A 23,013-nucleotide genomic window follows, 5' to 3' on the forward strand; every position below is an offset into this window, starting at 1 on the left:
TATTTTTACAGAAACTAGGGGGTAATTTAGAAAGCGTCAATGAATATGCCAAGCTAAGGCTTCGGCTAGGTGTCGCGTTTAGACTATCTGTACATCTCGTGTTTCTGTTTCTTTTAAAAAAATCTCCTCCCGAGATGCAGAATCGACTTGCCTGTATTTAAGAACCATTCACGAAAAGTCAGCGTAAAGTTAAAGTAATATTTTTATTACTATTTGCAACAAGTCAGTTGTGGGGCACATAATCTGACCTTGGCACCGAAATACATTTAACATCAGTAAAACTTTTTAAAGGGAGATTTGTACATATAGTTAAATAAATTTTCACTTGGTGACAACATCCAGGCAAACGAGAGAGAGCATAAGAAAAGGACTATACATGGATTGGAAAAATGTACCTTTCGGGTTTCGTTTTGAAGTTGCAAAAGTCCGATCGCTTCTTTCTGTGACTTTTTAAAAATTCACATTGGAGGGCAGGAGGAGAGGCTCTTCCCTTCTTCCGTGCAAGGCGGCGAGAGTTTACGCCGGGAAAACCGTCTGCAAGTTTTTAAAGGCCGAGCTGCAGGTGGGTGGGGGGTGGCGGGGGCGCGTTTCTTTCGCCGCCTCTTTCCGTCGCGGTTTGCGTTAAATAAAAAGTTTTTAGGCGCTGTTGTTGTTTGCGGAGGGCGAGCTTTGTGCGCGGGGGTGTTAACCCTATAGCTTGTCGAGGCTTTTGGGATTGGTGAGGATTTCTCTGGCTAGCCTCCAGGTCTGTTTGGCAGCGCTTTCCAGGGCCGAGTGGGGTTTGCCCTGAAAGAGGTCTAGGTTGGGCAGGAAGTAGTGGGGGCAGCGCCGGCACTGCAGGCAGGAGATGAGCTGCAGGAGGATGCCGTTCAGCCGGTCGCCCAGGCACGCCTCGTCCCAGTCGGTCTCCCGCGGGTGCTTCTCGCACTCGTACAGCAGCAGCGTCTTCATGTGGTAGTTGTTGAGGGGCTGCCCGGGCAGCTCCAGGTGCCGGTCGCGCAGCGTCTTCAGCACCGAGAGGCACTTGTTCCTGCAGCCGCCCATCAGCAGCCGGTTCTCGGCCTCGCCGAACTGCAGCACCCAGGCGTCGCTCTCTGCCGAGCTCTGCTTGCCCGTCAGCGAGTAGCACTCCTTGGAGAGCAGGTTGAAGCCCTCTGCCTTCACCTCGGCCACCCGGTTGGGGCCGGGCCAGGGGATGTGGGGCATGGGCCACTGCGCCGCGCTGCGCGGCCAGATACCGGTGCACTTGAAGGCGGGCGTGATCTGCACCACGTACCGCTCCCGGATGCGGAGCTTCACCTCGCTGGTGTCCGCGATCATCTTCACCACGTCCCGGTAGCTGCACTTGTCCACGGCCTGGGCCACCAGCGTCTGGAAGCGGGAGCGGATCTTGCGGGCGGACAGGTAGCCCGAGGCGGTGATGAACTCCACCCAGAGGGACATGCTGCGCTTGCGGCCGTCGCTCAGCTTGAGCACGGCGCAGCCCGGCAGGGAGCCGTCGTCCACGAAGTTGAAGACGCCCATCTGGTTGAGGTAGAGCACCACCTCGAACTCGGTGGGCGAGATCACTTCCAGCCCCTCGTAGCGGGCGTCGATCTCGCTGAGGGAGCTGATGAAGCGCGGCTCCTGCACCTCCACCTCCTTCAGCACGTCCGACACGACCTTGCACACCTCCCGGATGGTCTTGGCGATGGCCGCCTTGCGGGCCTGGCAGCGCTCCGTGTAGTATTTGTTGAGCTGGTAGACCAGCTTGGCCTGCGCGGCGATCATGTTGGGGCACAGGTCCGGGCTGTACACCGGGCTCTCGCAGTACGTTGAGGGATCCAATGCTTTAGCGGTGGCTGCAGCTTTGCGGAGGGCACCAGCCAAATCGCAGACCCCCACCCCCTCCGGGAAGAAGGCGGCAGCGGCGCGCCAGTGAGAGCAATTAAAAAAAAATCGGGGAGGACGACGGAGCACAAAGGAGCGGAGCCCGGCGCTGCCCCGGCGGGGAGGAGCAGTGCGAGCCGCGGGCCGGAGCGGGCTGGCGGCGGGGCGGCGGAGCGGGGCGGCGGGCAGCTCCCGCGGGCTCCCGGAGCGCGAAGTTTAGGGTGGCGGTGGGGGCAGGGAGGTCTGCGCTGCCTCTGCGCTCAGGCGCCCACCCCCCCGCGCAGCGGCGAAAATGCTGTTTCAATAGTTCATGGGGGAAAAAAAAAAACCCCAAAACAACAGCAAACCACCAACACACCCCGAACAAACTTCCCCAGGACTCGCAGAAGGTCCCTGCAGAAAAGCCGGTCGGCGGCGAAGTTTGAAACCGCACACGATACGAGAGGAGGAGAAGAATGCGAGCAATGCCCAGAGCGGAAGAGTGAACTCTGTGTCTGTCTGTCTGTCTGCCTCTCTCTCTCTCTCTCTTTCAGTCCGTGGCACCACCAGAGATGTGCATGAGTTTGGCTGCCGCTCTCAGACTGTCAGGGGGTGTTGTTGATTTCCCTTTTCCTGCTGGAGGCGTTGTCTGAACCCGGCTCTGTGGCTTTCTCTATCTTTACGCGCAGACGTGTGCACTTGGTCTGTGATCTCTCATTCCTGTCCTGCAGCTCTATATAGATTGTTTTGAGATATATATAGCTTATAGGTTGTTGTTGTTGGTTGGTTTTGGTTTGTTTTTTTTTTTTTTCTTTGCACAAGACTGTGTTTTATCCTGAGCGGGAGGAGGGCGTAGCTGCCGTGCCCGGGATGGCTTCTCCTCCCCCTCCCCACCCCTGGAAGTGCGCGCCGAGGCTCTCGCTTTCCGCGCCTCTCGCTGCCGCCGCCGCTGCCGTGCGCCCGTCTCTCTCCCCGGCGGTGCCGGCGGGCCCTGTAGTTTATGAATGGGGCCGGGGCCCGGCCGGGGGGCGGGGCCCCGCCTCCTACAATCGCCGCCGAGCTGTCAGCGGCGCGGCCAATCGCGGCGGGCGGCGGGCACGGCCGGCGCGGGGGCGCGCACAGGCGCCCGCGCGCTCACGCCGGCCTCCTCCGCGGCGGCGGCGGGGCAGGAGCGTATCGTCCGCTCCGCGCTGTGGCGGGCCGGCCTTAAAGCCGGGCCGGGAGGGGAGGGCGGGGGGCTGCGCGGGGCTGCGAGCGGCGTGGGGTGCGGAAAAAGCTGCAACTTGGCCGTGGTGGCCGGGGGAAGGGAACTCGCCGCTGCCGCCGCTTGCTGCGAGGACAGCCGGCGGCAGCGCTGGTGTGCGAGGGGAAGGACGGGGGGAGAGGCGTGCCCGTGCTTCACCGCAGGCGTAAATCTCTCGCTGATGCGGGGCTGCAGCGGTGAAAGTGCGACCGTCACCGGCGCAGGATTGCACACCTTGTTTTACTGCCCTCAGTCAATGCCGTAGTCACGTTAATTCAGATAAATCTTGTGCCATAAAGTTCCGTTCATCCTCCTAAAGCGCTGGATTGAGTTATTCGAAAGGAAACGGTGTTTTATGCAAGTTTCTATTAATAAGAGTATTGAATGATTTGGACCTAAACCCGTAGTTACGTTCTGTCAGTTCGGGAACTGCTGTGACACACCCCACACCCCCACACCCCCCCCCGGTGGTACCTGCCGCAAAACAACAAGTGTTTCTCCTGCGGAGACTCAGGCTTGCGGGAAGGCAATTGCCCTCTCGTCTTTGCTGGGGCCAAGGGTGGGTGTTTCCGAGGGTGCCGCGCCCTCCCCCTGGTCCTTGCGGGTCGCTGCGGGTCCCTGCGGCCCGGGGGCGGCCCCGGCGGCCGCCAGCGGAGCCCGGCCGGGGCCGTTCACACGCGATGCGCTCCTCCTTGCGGAGCCTGGGTTCCACCAGCTCGCAGCGGTTGGGCTTGCGTTCTTGTTCTTTCCTCCTTTCGCTGCAGCTGGCTGATTTTAATAAAGAAAATATCGCCGTCTGTTTTCCGTGTGCGTTTAAATTGGAAACATGTCTTGTGCCGGCCGTACCGCTGCGCGCTGGAAGAAGTAAGTACGGGCGCGCCCGGCGCCCGTGGGGGCTCCGCGCTCCCGGAGGGGAGGGCCGGCTCCTGGTCCCCCCGCTGCCGCGGGGCCCGTGGGCAGGCTGGGGGCTGTCGCGCCGGCCGCGGTGCCCGCTGTTCGGTGGGGCCCGGGCGGGTGGCGCTGTCAGGTGTCCCCGCAGCGCCCGGCCCCGTCGGGAGGGAGAGGAGCCCGGGGAAGGCTCCGAGGAGAGCAGCCGCGGGGGTGAGGGGGAGAAGGGGCAGGCTGCGGCCGGGGCAGAGCCGCGGGCTCGCAACGGCGCCAGCGCCGCGGCTTGCACGGTCTTCGGCCGTCCCGGGGATGCGCGGTCTGGAGCGGGGCTCCTCGCCCCGGGCCGCCGGTAAGTGCCTGCGGACCTGCCCCCTCCCCGGGGCCGCACCCTCGTCAGCCGACCAGAGCCCCCTTCGGTGCTACCCGGGCAGCACCGGGCGGGCAGCACCGGGCGGGCATCGTCGGCGGAGCGTCCCTTCGGGGCTCGGCTGGCCGGGCGGGGCGGCGGGGGTCCTGCGCCTCGGCCCTGGACGCTCTCCGGCGGGCGAGAGAGTTCGTTCGGGCTGGGGGTCCGTCTCATAGGCCCCGCCGGAGCGCCCGGAGCGGATCGGCCGTGCTGGCAGCGGGCTGGCGCTTCTCCCCGCGCTGGCGAGGGGATCTGCGCACCGACCCTGTGGGCAGCGGCGGGGCTTCGCCCCCGGCAGGGAGCGGGCGGTCGGGGGCTTCCCGGGGCCGGGGCGCGGGGGGCTGCTGGAGCCGTCAGGCGGCCCGGGCAAGGGAGGGACGGACGCGCTTTGGTGTTTTTAGGGTACAAGCAGAAGGAGGGTACGATTCCCCTCCCACCCCCACGCACCCCCGGTAAGGTGACTAATGATGAAACAGTTACACAGTGTTCAGATTTAAAACAATTCATTACCAATTTTCCTGTCTGAGGTTGAAGCTCTAGTAAATAATAAATCAGCTAAACAAAAGCCGACTTTAATTTATTGCCCCAGTGCTAATTAGAAACATCATTTGAGCAATAAACTTAAACACTTCCAGCAAATAATGCACGTGAAACCCTCTCTCCTGCGTCTGGGCGTTTGTGGCCGCACTGCATTAAGACCAGCTTCATCTGTGGCGGAATTTGCTCTCGCCGGGATGAATAATTGAAGGGGGAACCGGATCCGAGGAGGCTATAATTGAAGAGCCCTTGTCACCTCTGCTTTTATGTATGTTAGTGTAGAAGTCCATCAGCAGCTCCTCGATGGTGTATAAAACGAAGCGGCAGCCCTTCCAGCAGCAGGAGATACTGTATTCCATTAAAAAGACCGTGCGTGTGTGTGTGTGTGCCGCAGAGAGCGAAACTCTCAGGGCTAAAAGCCACTTGAAGTCTTCAGACCGATTGATCTGTATTCTCTCGTTATAATCCGTCTCATCATACTTGAGTTAATGAGGCAGGGGCGGGGGTGATCTGATGGTCCTTGACAAATTCATTAGGGAGGCTGCGGGACATTTTATTTGACTGTTAAACATCGTGTTTGTTTGGTTTAAGCAGTGCCAACATCAGCATGCCGCTGCCTGGAGCAATAGTGTTTTGTTAGCGAGGGCTTCTGTAAAAAGATACTGGGAAGGGGACTGGGTGTGCTGGAGTGTTTGCTCTTGCCTTGGCTCCTCCTGCCCCCTCCCTCTCGGTACCGCGGGGAGCTGGGGCTGGTGTAAATGCAGGCGTGTTGTGAGTACATGGTATGTGCAGCGGTATTTTCTACACTCTAAGGATGGCAAAGTAACAGCGAAGGGCTGCTATGAAATGTGTAAAGACTTCCTCCCCCCCCATTTTATTTATGAAAAAGAGAATGCTATGTTTGTCTTGACCCTTAAAAACAGCAACAGAAGAAAACTGGAAAACAACTCAGAGTTTTAGCAAGAAACACACAAGTTCCTTACTGTGTTATGCTTGCCTAACCAGCTTATCAAAGCGGCATATGTTACATATTTCAGAGCTTTTTTTTTTTTTCCTTCTGAACGGTGTGTTTTAAAGTTTCTGTAATATGCTGCTGATACAAGATATAATTTTTAAAGCAAGTCAAAAGTTTGATCAAATTGACTTGAGGCTATTAAAGGATTTCTGCCAAAATCTGCCTTTTTTCTCTCCCTCTCCCCTTGCTGAGAGGAGAGGGAAAAGTGAAGGCAAGAACAGGTACTTCCCAAAGGGATAAGAAGTATTTTCATGAATAGCGTATGAAATATGTATGTTTATGTATACGCTTTGTTCATGGCAGCTTGGTAGACGAGACCCAGCTAGCGTCCCATTATTTTCTTGTAGTTGGTTTCCTCTCTATGCTTGCATTTAAGGGGAACAGTTTTTGTGGAAAATGGAATAATTAATTTCCTTGTGGAACATAACATTGTAATATTTTTTTTTTCCTGGAGATCAGTCTTAAAGCTGAGAATGTTTGAAGTGCTTTGTAGGACTCTGCTTCCATTTATAGAAGAACAGTATGGGAAAAGAGCTAGTGCCCTTTGCCTGTCATTTTCATACATTCCTGCACTGCTGATGGAGCTTGAACTGCTGCAGGGAATGTATGGATCTGAAAAGAAATGATTCAGTAATGCATGTTGCATTTCTCCACAGTGAAACTGGGTTAATAATTACAGTAAATGCTGTTGTGGGTTTGAAAAACAAAATTTGGTTTACATTCAATAGTACACAGCATGTACCTTTTCTTGAAAGTCAGGGCTTGGTTTTACCGTCTGTCAGTCTGTTGTAAGGACTGTGTTTATGAAGTTAGTTGATAGTGCACACTGGGGGAAGAAAAGATTGTTTAGTTCCTACACATCATTAATGCATCTCATCAGTTTAGTGTTGCATAAACCTTATACTTTTTCCCCCTTGAAGATTGAATTGTATGGTAAATTCTACTTTTTTCTAAGTCTCCCTTAGCTTTTTTTTCTGCAGTGGGGAAGAAGAGGGTTCCAACTACTCCTTGAAGTACCTTATTTTTGCTTTTCTATTCAGTCTTAAAATGTGAATGTGTTCATAATCTGGTGTTTAACCATGAGCAACCTGCAGCTGAAGGCTTTCATCTAATGCTTTGAATCTTTTCATAAAGGTAGCGCCATCTCTTTTCTCATGATGACTAATGGTGACTTCTTTTAGCTGTTAGATTGCTTTGAATGCTAGGTACTGTTTTTTAAATTGCCTTCCATAAGTTTGCAATCAGGGAAAATCAGACACATGCACTACAAAAGAAAATTTCTAGTCCTTCTGTAGCATTTTCTTCTTGTAGGCCTTTTGTTTTCTTTGGGAGCAGTTGTGGTGGGTGTGTTCTATTTTATCCAGCAGAAATACTCAAATTAATGTGTCTTTTTTTACATTTATTTATTAATTATATTGATGACATCTATGTTTAGAAGTATGAGAGCATGCAACATGCCAGGATGTTGTCAACTTGACCTCTAGTTGAATACAGTAACACTTATTTGCTTGAGAAAAACGTGAGGTGGGCTACAGAGATAATGTCTGGTGCTTAAAAATGCTGTAAGGCTAAATCAGTGCTTCTTTTAAAAATATGAAAATTATAAACATATTCTAAGCAAAGTCAAAGTTTAAGTTCTGGAAATTAAAAAAAATATCTATCTGTTTGCAAGTGTTTGGTCACAACTTTATTGTCTTAGATGTTCACATATCTGTGCATATGCATAAATAATCGTGCCAACAAACAACGACCTGCATCTTTCTATTGGTTAGATGATTATTTTCAAGATCAAAAACTTCATGCAGCTAGCCAAGATGAAGTATATTTGTAAGTTAACCTAGAATTCTCTAAAACTGTACTCTTTTAAAAATGCCAGTTTCTAGCTCTGGAGGTGAAAGCTTCTCATTTATATGCTTACATTTTAAAAAGTACTTACTCAAATGCTACATATAGCAATGTGAAATCCTGTGCTCCTCACCAACTGCTGTACAGGTTACAACCTTTCAGTGAGTTTCTATGAGTGTAATTTATAAAGGGAAAGGGTGTTGTGGGAGCAGGGAACAGAGGGAGCTCAATCTTCTCAATAGCACTGGTGTGACCAGCGTGGAATATATCGAGTTGCGCGCTGTCTTTCTCTCTCCTCTCTGTATTTGAAGATAATTTTGTTTTGACTTTGGATCTGGTAGAAAAGGCATGCAATTTTTAGTTAATTAAAAAAAAAAAAAAAAAAAGAAATTTCCTGTTTGAGCAGTCTTCTAATTGTTCCCTTGTTCAAATGTAATGCAGTTTAAATGCACAGTTAGAGCCCTCTACTTTTCTGCATATTGTACTTCATAGTATTAAATTTTTATCCTTTGAAAGTACTATGTTGACATAAAAGTAGTGTATTACTAGTTATAAAATCATTGCAGGGGTTTTGTTGCTACTTCTAATGAGAGAATCAAATCATAGCTATTCCTATTTTATATCTTGCTGTGCGTATCTTATTTCAAAATAACTTCTTCATGATAATATGCTGCTCTCTTTATTTTTCTTATGAATTAGGTAAAACCTGTGTGCAGAATAGTTCAAGGTACCATCTCCTGTAGCTGGGAAGGGGAAACTGTATTGGCTCAAATAATGTATAGGAGCCATCTGCATAGTTTAATTGAAATAATATTTGGTGATCTAAGGGATGGAAATTGTTCCTTTTCTTTAAGCATCTGAAATAAAACTAGGATGTAAAACAGCTGTCTTGGCCTATGGAAATTAAGGTTCTGCCAGTCTGTTTCTTTTCTTCGTTTTCTGCTTCTATCTTCCTTTATTATCTTTGGATCTCGAGGAGTCTTTCTTGTTTTCTAACTGGTTTTGTCTGCAGCAAGGGGCTGGGTTGGTGGGTTTAAATAGACTTTGGATAGAGTGAAAAATCTTTGATCTATGGCTATGACTGCTTCCAAATGATTTGCTTGCTGGGACTGGACACTGTCCATGCCCTTTCACTTTGCTATCAGATAGGCACACAAAAAGGACTTGACATGCTACCAGATGCATAGTTAATCATTGCATTAGGTCTGTAAAGGGGTCCGTCCAGACTTAATTAAGTCTACCATTTTTAACTAGTGTTTGCTCTCTAGTTTGTTCGGAGTACAATATTAATTCGAACTGCTGTTCTCTGTATTTAAAAGCGCTTTAACGCAGTTCTGTGCTTTTGTTTTCAAGGAGTTTTCTCAGCATTTGCGCTGGTTTATGTATATTTTGAACAACTGAGTGTTACAGTGTAACAAATATTATTGCAGTGTAACATATTTTCTGAATGAAAGAAGTTTTTGTCTTTTTGTAATTCAGCTGTTTTCCTTTCTCAATACCCATTTCTAAAAGTGCATTTGAAATAAGCTAAAGGCAGTGACTAGCATGTATTGAGGCAGCATTCAGAAGAAAAGCTTACAAGGGTATCTAGGGGTTTGGAACCCAATCTTAAGCTTTGAAAACCAAACTGCAGCAGTTTTCCTATCACTTATTTACGTAAGAGCTCATTCTTCTATCTGGCACTGCATGCTCTTCTGTGAGAAGGATATTAAGGGTGCAGGAGTTAAAAAGATTCAGCTGTAGGAAGCTGTATGAAGAAGCTGGAGTATTCAAATAGTATAAATTGTTTTGATCACACATGTCTCTGTTTCCTAATACACAGAATGGTAGGCCTATGGGAACAGGAGCATGAAAGGACCTGAACCCATCATTGCTTGAAAATGGGTATATAAGAAAGGAGTACTAATCAGAGAATTCTAAAATATTTTCATTTAATCTTCTATTTATTTATTTATTTTGGAAGAAAGGACGAGCAAGGCATTCAGCTATTAAGTTGTTGTGTGGTTTGGTTTTGTTTTTTTTTTTTTTTTTTAATTATATATAGTTACTAAAGCTATTACATTCAACTCAGGATATAGTTCCGCCTTCACTTTAGATCTGAGATTTCTTGCTTTAGTTCTTTGCTTCATGGTTGTCAATATTCTTTGGAGGAGGGCAGATGTATTAAAATGCAGCATGTATCATTTGGCTGTAGTCACAGGGATATTCAGATGTTGCTAATGGACTTCCAAGATATGGGATGTATGAGTGAATACTACTCAGAAGTGCCAGCCGTGGCTCTCTGGGGATTTTTAAATTATTGATGCATACCTGCTGCGCCAAAATACAGGTGTGTGGGTATATAATCCATTAATGATTAGTGTTCAGGCATATAAATATACAGTGGAAAATAAGCCTGATAGGAGAGTCCTTAAGAGACATAGGCAGGTAGCTTTTCCCCATTTGTCATCTATCTTGGAAGTTCTTTCTAACTGGTGTCCGAGTGCCAGCGCACCTATGAAGGGAAATTGTTTATACGTACATCGTGGGTTTCCAGAGTGCGAACTTGAAAGAAAGTGGGACTTGAAATGTGCGGTCATTTGTGAATTATGTTTTATCTCCCTTCACTTGAAAATTTATGAGGAGAGTGACTTAGGGTGCTTGCGTTGTGTGTTCCAGGGCTTGCCCCCACTGATAACACCCTTGTTGGCGTGAAAGTGCAATGCAAATTATGACAGTTACAACCTTCTGTTTTGTTTAACCTGTCAGTGGATTTCCTGGCTCAGTGCTGAGGGCAATGGCGTGTTCAGCTAGTTCCATATTCACCTAAACTTAAAAGGTCAGGTTTCTACAGGCAAGCCTAGTCAAAGCCTAATTGATGAGGAGGGCAGGGGGACAGAATTTACTGTTCTGTTGGCTAGTTTCATATCGTTAGGTTGTCCTGAAAGCATCAGGCAGTCACAGCCCCTTTCATGTAAGTGCTGACCCTAGACAGGAGCTGACAATCAAAGGAGGCAGCCACAGGAACCAGTGCAAGTAGGCTATTGATTTTTCAGTTAGGTCTAAGTAGTTTGTAGTATGGGTAATGGGTGACAGAGGCAGGTATGTCATTATCAATGAGCTCCAGAACAGTAGCGACAGCCCCCTCTCATATTTCCTTCAGCACTGACAGTATGCATCCAGCAGTGGTCAATAAATCGCCCAACCTTTTACTGACAAGTGACTTGGAGGTGGGGGTGGGAGTCAAAGAGCTAAACTTCTGTACTTGAACTTGACGTGGATGCGGAGCAAGGATCTCGACATCTACGTTCCTGGCTTGTCAGGCAAAGAGCCGAGGAGAACGTAGAGAACAAAACAATGGTAGATGTGCGGCCGGGGAAGCTTAAATTTTATTTTATGCCCTCTAGAAAGTCAAAGTTTTTCGCAGGAGTAAGTAGAAGGGCTTAAAATGCCAGCTTTCTGTATAAACATGGTCTGGTTCAGTAGTTAATTTAGGTTACCATGGCAGGGTTTTGTTTTTACTTTAGTATTGCTCTGCATTTAATCAAGGTTATACTGCCATAGCAGTACAACAATCACAGGCTGCCATTCAAAATCCGCTTTTAATTCCTAGTTTCCTCTTCTTAAATTTCATATATGGAGGCTATTTAAAGATATTGAAGCTTTCTTATAAATCCAAAGTGCTAGCAATACAGTTTCTGTTCCGACTACCAATGCTGCTTTGGGTCAGTAGTGGAGTACCGATACATTAGGAAGCTGAATAAAGTTTTTATTACTTAGATTTTACTAGCTGTGGTTTCTGAATTTAATAGAGGTAGATCCAGATTTTAGCTTTACACTTAATTAAATTCTGAAAGATATTGGGAGAATGTAAAAATTTTAATAAGTGCTGGTTGGTTGTTTTTTTTTAGATATACTTGTATGGAAAGTCAGTTAAATGAACTCAAATATCTTAATCCGAATCTCCTGACGTTTTCTAATGTTGTTACTTTATTTGAGGGATGTAAGTTATCTGCATTTTTTCAGAAGCTGGAATTCAGTCACGTTTTATGCTGTGCACAGATGTTAACAAAATAGCATGTGCTTATAATTAAAAAAAATCTTTAGACAAATTGAAATAAAGCAGAAGAGTAAATGTTTTGAAAAACTTCCTTAAAATAACTCATTGCTATGGTATCTTGTTCAACAATGTTTGTAATGTTACACAGAGCAGGAATCTGAGACTGTGTGTGTTGAATAGCTGCAAAGTATCATACATGACTGAAACTTTTTCATCTGCCTGCAGCAGCTAAAGCTGTTTTCTTCACGGCTGGCTTTTTAACTGCAAGAGCAATGTTGACACAGACTCCAGAAATGAGGCTGAAATTTATCACTGGATTATCAAATCCTTTGATAAATATTCATATAAGCTAAAACCCCTCGAGTACCTGTGCATTTGAAGCAGTTAAAAAATGAATTGGTTATAAAAATCTATTTTAGATATTGTTACTTTCCCTATTGAACAAGACTTCAGAGGATGGCCTGTCTAGCTGTCTTCCAGAGGAAGAAAATTTCAATTAGTTGGATCAAAGGTGTGCCGGGTAGTTTGAGGCCTTTGGTATTTGATGAGAGTTTTTCCTCTTGTCAGCAGCTACTCCTTTAGTACATCTTGCAGGGCTGCCCAACACGCGCCCTGCCCCGCGCCCCCCCCCCCCCCCCTCCCCCCCGCCCCATTAAACTAGGTAAAAAGTAGGGCGATGCAGTCCGAATCTTATCTTTTCTTATAAATGGGTACAGCATCTTTTACCATTTTTACCATTGCAGGCATGTTGTATTATTGCAGAAACGTAAAAGAAGCTGCAGAAAGGCGACAAATTAAATTTTCATGAAAGAAAACCCTAATCAGCAGTGACAGGGAAGAGAAAGATGATTGCCACTTGGTCATTGTGGAGAGGCACTTAGACTTGGTGTCAGTGCTTCTGTTAATGATGACTAATGTCTTTCTCGGAGGAAACGCATGCTCAAACATGCTACTGTCCAGCAAAAGAAGGGAGAGATAGGCACTCTTAAGGAAAAAGGCTGAATCCTAGAACAAAAGCTCAGGTCTTCAGATTAAAAGACTACAGTGTTTTTGCAGTGCCGGAAAGCACAGCTGTAAAACTGTTCTTGTTTCACTCTTCAAGCAAGATAATAAAATTATTATATATATATATATATACAGATACACACGTGTGTTATGTGCTACCTAGTATTTGCTGCTTTAATTAAAAAAGAAGATAGAGATGGCATTGACATGTAAGCACACTAGTCAGAAGTAAACAGTCACATTTTATTCCTTTCCTGCTAATGAAGCTTGCTTTTTTAAAAGAAAAGCTGCTGTGATACATTCTTCCCTAAGCACAGTACTATGCTCTGAATAAACCTTTCATAGTCAAATGTAAAATGACTCAAAAGACCTTTTCAAGTCTTGAAGCTTTCGCTGTTAGGTATATTGGCAAAAAAGAGGTGGCATGTGTCATTTCTTCAGCTTTTCCCAAAGTGAGACCTTTCAGAAGGGCATTTGCGATGCTTGTCATATTTTTTCATATACATCTTATTGGCCTGACAAGTCTAGAGGACCATGAGAAAACAGATGTCATTGCATTCAGACAACACTAATTACTCTGGGATTTTTGCAGCCTCAGTGCCTGCATGTAACTGTCGATTATGACTGTTTATGTGGCCTATCATGGGTACACGTTGCACATTCAGATGGCACCACCAGTCTTTGTGTTTCCTATTAACACACAATAAGAAGTAAAAATCAGCAACAAGCACCACAACAAGGAAATGCCTTAATGTGTGACTTTTGTATGTTTAAAACAAGATTGCATTCACATTCCGTATTAGGTTTAAGTGTTTTAGCATCTGTTTACGAACTGTAGTGCAGTGCTCTAGCTGTCAGATTTCACTGTGGTGCTTTATGTTGCAGGCTTTACTTTTCTGCAGTTGTATAAACACTAAATGAAAAATGCTGATGGACTCAGCAGTTGTCAAGAATTTCCCACGTCTAACCTTCATACTGAACTGATATATTTTTCTAATGTGTCACAGTTTGCGTTAGAAGCCAACACTCTTATTCTCTTAGAGACGGCATTGTTGAGAATTTCTTTGTTAAATTTTCTTGGTGACTGTCATTTCAGAATCTTTTTCCTGCATAGCTTTAACTGCTGAATGATTTTTAACTCAAAGTTCAAACGTTGGTCACATTGTGGCCTTACTTTGTACATTATCTTGGATTTTGGTACGCGTTTCCTAAGCAGAACAACCAATGTTAATCACAGATTGGAAAATAAAAGCGCCAATAATGTAACTTCACATGCTGATGAAGCAGAAATAGAAGCAGCTTTATCAAAGATGTATGATGAGATAAAACTGCAGTCTCTGCTGTACAGTTATAGTAATTATGACTAATGAACCGTCCAGTCTGGATGAAATGGCGTGCCCACAGGGACTGTGGCCAATCAGTTGTGACTTATGCAAGCTGAACAAAACATTGATGGTGTTCCAGATTCCGGATGAGAGCAGGAAGCGTGGTCTTTGTTTGGAACGTCAGCTTTGTCAACTTATTTCCAGGCAGTTTAGGAATAAGTGACGTTAGCAAATAAAGTCTGAAGAGGTAGGGTTTGTCAGGTTTTAAAATGGGCATGAAGAATTATAATTTGGCCAGTCAAAGATGCCTGAATAAAAAACCCATGCATCGGTGGCACATTCCTGGTGCAATATACTTCAAAGTTGTTCTGATCATCTTGCTAATCTAACTTATTGAAAGCACATGTTATATTTTAATATGCTGAATACAATGAAAGTGAGAGATCCAAAACTTGTGATTTTAAACATGTATCTAGTTGGGCTTACTGTGGTAATTTATTTTTTAACAGATTTGTTTGACACCTGATACTTCCATTTTGATTTTGAAGCAGTCCGCATTTGAAACCAGCCTATAATTTCTAAGTAAAAGTCGACAGGTACTTCATAGTGTTGGTACCTGAAAGGCAATTTCTTGTAGTAAGAGGGTGTAATATAGTAATACAGGCAACATAAAATAGAGCTCCAGTACATTTTGACAATATAGAGACTACCAGAGTAATAATTTTAAACCACCTTCTTTTTATGAAGACAATGTGTGTAGCTGTAAAAAAGAAAAAAAAAATCCGAATGCTAAAAAGGCAGATTATATAGGGACTTCTGAAGTTAATTGTAGGATAATAGCACAGCACAAAAAATACTTTTCTAAACATAAGTTTCTGCTAAGTTGTTTAGGCCCGGTCTGGAAGCAGTTGCAGATCAGCCAGTTTACTTATGTGCAAATGTTTGAAGGATTTGAGAGTAAGATGACCAACACATTACAGATGTTGGCAATACATTACAATCAATTTAGCATTTTGCCTGAACCCTTCCAGAAAGCCACAAAGAAAAATAATTTCAAAAATTAATTGCAAACAAACTGTGGGAGAAGTAAGGAAAAAACCCAACATCAACCTTTTGAAACATTGAGAACAAAGCTAAAGCACCATTTGACAAAAAACATTTTACACTGTTGTGCTGTTTAAAAATGGTGTATGTTAAGTCATGAAGATTCAAGATCTGTTGATTCTTAAAGCACACCTGAAATAAGTACATTGTTGTCAAAGAAACTGGAAATTAAAGGCTGGCCTACATGAAAGCTGAAGTCATTACTGGTCTTTTGTATCGCTTAATGGAAAGGTGGATAGTGATTTGACATGTCTATGACTTTTCTAAAACATTTGTTTAGCTAATACATTTTCTTCTCTTTTTTTTCCATACTGTATTGAAACTTAAAAGCTGACACTTTATTCACTATATTTAAGTTTTTTTTTTCCTGAAATGGAGGAAATCACAAGTGTCTATCCAGTATTTGTCATCTTTAATTCAGAACTAACCTCAAAGTGTTGTTAAATGTGGAGTCAAGTAGATTTTTAAGTAAATAATTTCTATTAATCCAGAGTCTTTAGACATGCAATTTAATTATTTGACTAAGGCTATTTGGAAAAAAACCCAACCAAACAACAAATCTCAACCCTCCAAAACAAACCCACCCGTCCACACTAGAAATCTAAATTAGCTTACCACTTCTGTTATTTCTAGTTTGGAAGTGTTCAGAGATACTGCAAGGAACCTACCAAGAATTAGAATCCTTTTCTTTTGTGTCTTACAACAAAGCATATTACGTTAAGTATTGCAAATGTGAAAATACTGTCTACAATTCAGCGTGTAGTAATTTTAAGATAAAAAATGTTGATAAGTAAAGTCCTCTGAAAAATGACTACATTTTGGCTATGCTAAATAATTAAGGGTAAGATCTTTTGGAGATTGTGGCACTCTTAAGTATGAACCTCTTCCACAATGTCATTTCAGAATCAATAGGATGCAATGTATGATGCACCTTACCTAATCATAGTGCACGGAAGGTTGCATTGCGATCACTCTTATTTAATGGCTGTTTCAGCATTGTGCCAATGAAGCCAGGACTGAATTTGTTAGATGATGTACAAATATACAAAAATAATTTTCATTCTTCGAAAGAGTTATTAAAGTAATGGATATTTATATATATATATATATATATCTGTGAGTGTATATATATATGTGTATATATATATATGTTACAAGTTATAAGATTTTTTGGAAGAAGTATTTATTTGTGTTAGGATGAAGCAATAACTTTTAGGTTGTGGGTTTTTTTTGGAGGCCTCGGTGTATAGTTTTACCTTTTCCTTATGAAATCATTGGTAAAATTCCTATGAAATTATGTCAGCATGGAACAGATTTTTTGTTTATTTGGAACATCCATTGTTTTCACAATGTTATCCTTTACAGATCTGAACGCATTATCGATGTTCATCAAGTTGTGCTTCATAAGTAAAATACCATGCGGAGTTGTAGGTATTCAGTGTATGTGTACATTATGTAAATTAAAATTGAGGAGCATTGGATCTTAAGGATTTAATTTTATCTTCATGTTGCTATGTGTATTTGTGTACATATGTAAGATACCTTGTACATTGATAGTTATATTTGGTAACCATCTTTCTATGCAAGAGTGGCTTAATCTACTTCTGTTACTGCGTGCAACTTCCAAAGTCTTTGGAGAGATAAGGCTTTCTTAGGAAAAGTAAATGGTATTTAATATTGGAGAGCTGGTGTTCTGTTCTGTGCAATTTGCATCATAAACCAGCAAAATTCAAAGATGGGTTTATTGAAGACTGGTTCTTTTATATAAAATCAGAATTGTGTAGACTGCTTACATCTTGAAACTTGTTAGCTCTTTTTGGTGTCTTCTTACCTACCACAAATTGTATTGACGATACATGATGATTTGAGGACTGATTATTAACTCTGTTTATGTTCTGGTCTATATAGATTTTACTCTTGCCTTCTATTCCTTAATCTCCCAGTGAAATACATTTTCTGTTGTTTAGGTATCTTATGCTGATCAAATGCCATAGTGACCCGTACTCTGAGAAAAAGAGATTTTCATGGAAACTTGTTTTGAAAGAGCCTTTTTCTAAAGAAACCTCTTGACCAATTTCTGCTCCCTGCTAGTGCATGAACATGAGAGTTTTTCACTGATGGGAAAATTGCTTCTTTGTATTCCTCAGAATATTTTTCCTGCCATTTTGTTTTCTCGTTTGAATTAACTCAAGGCAAACGATGAGTTACCTGCTTAGCAGCCCCCCTGCTGCTACATATAGCAGGCAGAATGGAAACCTTTGCTTTCCCCCTGTTGTGCAAGGATCGATTTCTGTTACATGTGAGCTTGCTCTGCTCTCCCGTATTGCAATGTAAACTTGAAATGTGATTTCTTCAAGCTGCTAGGGGTGTTCTCTGCCTTAGTGTCTCTGGATAAAAAAATGTCCATCACCTTTTGACTAAGAAACTTTTTGATTAATGATTTCAGATGTTTTCTGTATGTTAAGGATTCTAGAATTATAACTGTTGCGGATTTTCCTGTAGGCTTTCATGTTAGAATATGCATGTTGACTGGTGCTTAAGGCTGTAGGAATAAATTAATCTTCTCTTTTGGGAGAGGAATTGAAATAGAAAATTACTCTTCAGTGCAGGAAACTTACTTAGCGTTCAGTGCAAGTGAAAGCAACCGTGTGGCTGCTTTAACTTTTCCTGGCTTGTAATGACCATTAGAAAACAGAGTTGGTCAGGCCAGCATGTGCTGGCTTACCTTATCCATCCCAAATATATCCCTAATTAGTCTTATGCTTGAGGCAGGTGTAGGAAGAGCTGATGAAAGTGTGATTGTATTGGCTTTGTTGTAAGATTTTCCTTGTAACAAGGTATCTTTACTTGCCCATTTAGGGAAGACTTGTCTTATTTGCAGAGATCTGGCAATGGATGTGGAACCTTTAAAGGATTAAAGATTTGCCTCTTGTTACTCTTGGTCTGGATTCTGATCTTACCTGTGCTGATCTAAATGCACAATAACCCATTTAACTGAGTTACATTACATTGTTATAAAACAAAGACGAGCCTAGCAGAGTCAGAAAGAAACCATTTTCCTATTATGTCAGTTTTGAGATTTATTTGCTGCTACCTCTGAAATAAGGTGACAAGTCAAAACTTCAGAAAATGTATGTGAACTAGCGGTATTAAAAAAAAACAACCAACATTTAAATATTTTGTTTCATTTTGACCTCTTGGCTTCAAGTGTCAATCACCTAGCACTTTCAGGGCAGTGTAACAATAATAGAAACCAATGATCAATAAACTGTAAAATTTAGCAAAGCAGTCAAAACCAAGGCATTTTTTTAATCAAAATGCTTGTTTCGTTTAAGAACATGAACATTTCATTCTTTTTAAAAATTAGTTTGAAGCCTTTCCTCCATGTAGTGTTGAATTAGACTAATAAAAAGTAACATTTCTTATGAGGAATTTCTACCTGAAATTATATCTAACAAGTTGTTTGTACAATTGCAACAGTGAATCAAAAAAAAAAAAATATATATGTGAAATTTATATTTCAGAATTTTTTTACTATCTCTACACTTTAGCACTTGTATGTTGTATCATAGGTATTTGTTTTTCAGGGGTATTCATCAAGATATTTGCAGATACTATCCTGTTGCTTGCTGGAGTCTGGATTCTAGATATTTCTGTTGTTCTGCCTCCTACCTCTCTTGCACTTTTTTTAGCTCTTATATTTAACTTTAGATGTTTTTTATTTCTCTTTGATGCAAAACAAATCTTAAGATCCTATGCTTTCTTGTTGCTTGTAGGTAAGTGTTGCTTTGTTTTTTTTCTAACCCTAAACTAATAAAGTAAGTATCACTCCAAATGTATAATATTAATCTTTCTGAAGTGTGTCCTGTACTAGAGAAGATAAATAATTAAAGATAGGTAAGAGGTGAATGATGTGTAGGTATAAATACTCTGTAGATTTAAACATGCTGCATGGCAACTCTAGGTCTCTTTTGAGGTAGCCATGAAAACTTAAATTGTGTGCCTCGTATATTTAAGGCCAGTGAGCCTATATGATTTTATTAATGTGCTATAAATCTTATATTCATGAGCGGTGTTTACTACTGTGCAGTATATTTAAAAGAAAATTTATGCCTCGCTGCAGAAGGAAGGTAGGCTAGTGAAAAAATAGAAGGGTGGATCTCAAACATTTATCCAAATCTGACAAGTATTTGCAGAGAATTTACTCCTGTAAATTTCTGCTGAGAGAAAATAATAGGTATTCTAGCCTCAATTTTAATAAAACCCATAAATATTTATTTATGCATACACAGGTAAAACAAGGGCATGTCTTTTGTCATTGTCGGTACACAAGAACCTTGTATGTGTTTCACATGACACACTTACGATCATGGGATGAGCTTTTAATTCTGCTCAAAAGTGGGTCATTCTTCATTTTAGAGTAGTATCTAGAAGACCTTACTGGCGACCCTGGCCACTTTTCTGAAGGAATAATGGTTTTCTTGGGGAGGCACATCTTGGCAGTCTCTGGCCACGTGCATCTTTCCCTGCATATCCCCATTCTTCTGGACCCAACAGTATCCCCTAAGCAAAATTGATGAGGTGTTACACTAAGTCAATGTGTAAGTTAGGATGAGTCACAGAAACTCAAGACAGGTCATTTACCGCTTAGAAGATTGGTTTGATCTTCTTTTTGGTAAACGACTTGTGTTTCCCTCCTTTATAACACCTAGGAGAACTCTCCCTATGGTCCCTGGGGAATGGCAGAAAGTCACTGCAGCCGTGATTCACTTCGGCAGTGAAGCTGTCTGCTCGGAAGTTACTTCCCTAATGCTGTTGAAAGGGCAGTGGTTATTTCACCATGGAAACATTTTTTATTTGAAGGGGTTCATTGTAGATTGCACAGAAAAATACAGTTAATGTACCATGTGTCACCTTCCATGCCCCTTAAACTTGCACTGTCACCTTGCGGTGGTTAAAATACTAGTTAGCAATACAAAACAGATATTCTGGATGCCTTGAGAGCTGTTAAAACTTTTGTTATGCTCTTTATGCTTTTATACTCTTGATAATTAAATATCAGATTCTCGTGGCATTTAAAAAAGAAGGCATGTGTACTTTACTACGCAGTTTTCAATTCCATAGATAGCAACAAAAACATTCCTCATGATGAGCAGGTGCACAGGATAATTTAAAAAACCATGGTGGTATGTGTGAAAAGTCTACACCCTGACATACTTATTGCTGGACTCTTGCAGATTCGTGATTACGTAATGAGTTTCTTAATGTGTAGTATTAGAGATTGCCTAATTATTATTGTGAATGTTTAAGTAATCTAAATAGCCTCAATAATGGGAGAGCTTTTATAGCCTTTTTTTTTTTTTTTTTTTTTTTTTTTAATTGGTGGTCAGTAGCATGGTTTTTTTCTGTCCTTCCGGCAGCTTTATGAAACTTCTTAAAGAAAAAGTATTTATTTTGTCGTGTCCTGTCCGTATGGGAAGTTACAGTAACTAGTGAGAAAGAGATAAATGGGACATTATACAATAATACCAAGCTGTCTGGAGTTCCCTGTTTTGTTTGTGTGATACTGTGTGTGTGAGTAGTAAAATTCAGCTTACAACTACATGCTCCCTCAGGTAACTTAGAGCAAGTTTGGTCTGAGCTGAGCCCTTCCTGCTCGGACTCTTCCATTGTAGCAGCTCTGCAGCGTGCGGGCTGAGCCCCTTTGGCAGGCTGATCCATTTAAAAAAGAATCCCCCCACCCTAACAGAGCCAGTTTTCAGCTGGTTGAGCTCCCTGTAGTAGTTTTCTGTATATTGTTACCTGGTGGTTGCGCTAGTGCCAGATATGTTTGGTGTAGCAGGTGTTTGACCAGAGAGTGTGGTATGCAGCAGCCTGGATTTATGTTTGCTTAAATAGCTGTGGAAATGATGGTCTCAGTCTGCTTTTCACAAGGGTTGCTCTTTTGTGCATCCTCTGGATTGTGGGAAGAGGTACAGGTTTTTCACTGGGAAAGGTAATGTCCTTTTTCCCCAGGTGCTTTGTAGCCATGAGGGTTTGGATATCAAAAATATTTTTTTCTATTAGCTTGTGTTACAAATGACAGTGAGGATCTTTTGTGTTTGGATATACATTCTACTGTTTTGCTGAATTCCTGTTAGCCCTTCTGAGCAGCCCTAGTTACTAAAAGATTCTTCTTCTTCTTCTTCTGACCCCTATGACACAAGCTTTCAACCCCTGCAGCTTTTTGGACACATGTTCTGTCACCCTTTGGATACTCTGGACAGCATGGAGGAGAACTGAGGCATGCACTAATGTGCTCCCGTACCCCAGTTTACAGATTTATTATGCTCCTGGGAAAGTAATGCCTTGATGTATCCTATTATCTTGAAATCATCTTTAATTCAATCCAGGCTAGGATAAAATAGAAATAAAAGCATTTCTTTACAATGTTCAGAATGGAAAATACAGTTAGGTACATCTATAAAAAATAGAGCTAAGGAAATAAAACAGAAGGTCCCACTTGCACAGAGATTAAATGTAAAAGACTCTCAGGGATGCAGTCTCTCAGCTGACTGAGACTTGAGGCACAGGGTACGTAAAGAGGGAGAATCACTACTACGTATACATATGTCAGGAAATAATCTATAGCAAGTCAGCTGGATCCATAGAAGGAAACCTTCCGATTGAAGAAATGCCTTCCAGTGACCTGGAGTAACCAGGAGGAATCTTTGGCATGCAGCAAAGTGGTGGGAAGCACATTTGGACCCCCAGGATTCTTGAATAAGTTTCCTAGCTGGATTCAGTGGGCACCCGCGTGTATTCTTTCAAGCTGGATTGCTAGTGTAGTATGCGTATGTATACAACAGAGAATGAGTTAATATTTTCTGTGAATGTCTGTGATACGAAAGTATGACTGAAGAGCATGTGATCTACTAAAATAACAATTGAAATTACTTGCATATCAGGTGGATTCTTTTGTATAAATACACAGGGTGAAAGCGAAGATGATCTATGTGGTATTCTAGTTCATTCTAGGTAAGAGGCAAATACTTGATTGTCCCACAGGCGGTGTAACATTGTGTGCTGTTCTGCATGTCTTTGGCATGAAGCCTGATGAGTAAGTGTGACATACAGATTAATTGTATGAGCTACAATGGCAAGATAATTTGCTGTCACAGACCAGAGAGCATTGTACTGTACCTGCTTCTACCCATAGCCTGCATTTAGTGTTAGGAAATGCTGGCTCTACGTGAATACGAGCTCTGAGCATTTTCCTTGAGTATCCTCGTTGTTCTTCATATGCGGTTAATACAGCATGGGCTAGAGGGTGCATAAAGAGGTTAGATGTCTGTTTGCTTTGTGTCTCCACTGCCTAGCACTCTGTAATTTGCTTTGTGGATATTTAAAATAGATGTTCATGATTGTCACTCAGAAGGAGTTAGTACCTATATTTCACCTGTACTAAGTTTCCTGTGAAAGCAGCTGGGGAACTGATACTACTTTTGGAGAGAGAAATACTTTGCTATGAAGTTTTTGGTAGTTATTTCCATTGTGAAGCAAAGATAAATTCTGCAGGAATTAAGAAGCATCTTTCCTATAACCTCCGTGTCTGTAGAACTGAAAAGGTCTTGCTGTCCGCTGCCCTTTCCAGAAATAGATGGGTTTTTTTAGCCATCTGTCTCTTCTGTGTTTATGTATTAAGGCGTTCTCCATTGCCAACCATCATAATGGGACTAAAGTTTTACTCCATTCTGAGTAAAGCCACTATTGAGTGGC

At 42.9% G+C, this 23,013-nt stretch overlaps 2 protein-coding genes across 5 annotated transcripts in view; one reads left to right on the top strand and one right to left on the bottom strand.

Annotated features, from left to right (window-relative positions):
- LRBA (LPS responsive beige-like anchor protein) overlaps positions 1–23,013 on the top strand; it is a 411,064-nt gene that overhangs the window by 228,436 nt on the left and 159,615 nt on the right. The gene's annotated exons all lie outside the window — the stretch shown is intronic.
- On the bottom strand, positions 568–2,996 carry MAB21L2 (mab-21 like 2). The gene has a single exon (XM_056360838.1). The coding sequence runs from the start codon at positions 1,768–1,770 to the stop codon at positions 691–693; it is 1,080 nt and encodes a 359-aa protein (XP_056216813.1). The 5' UTR covers positions 1,771–2,996; the 3' UTR covers positions 568–690.

The sequence above is a fragment of the Falco biarmicus genome, chromosome 1 (genome assembly GCF_023638135.1).
Source record: "Falco biarmicus isolate bFalBia1 chromosome 1, bFalBia1.pri, whole genome shotgun sequence".
NCBI lineage: Eukaryota > Metazoa > Chordata > Aves > Falconiformes > Falconidae > Falco > Falco biarmicus.

Bases quoted from the DNA above. Each gene is read 5' to 3' on its own strand.
- MAB21L2 (XM_056360838.1), bottom strand. From the start codon at position 1,770: ATGATCGCCGCGCAGGCCAAGCTGGTCTACCAGCTCAACAAATACTAC.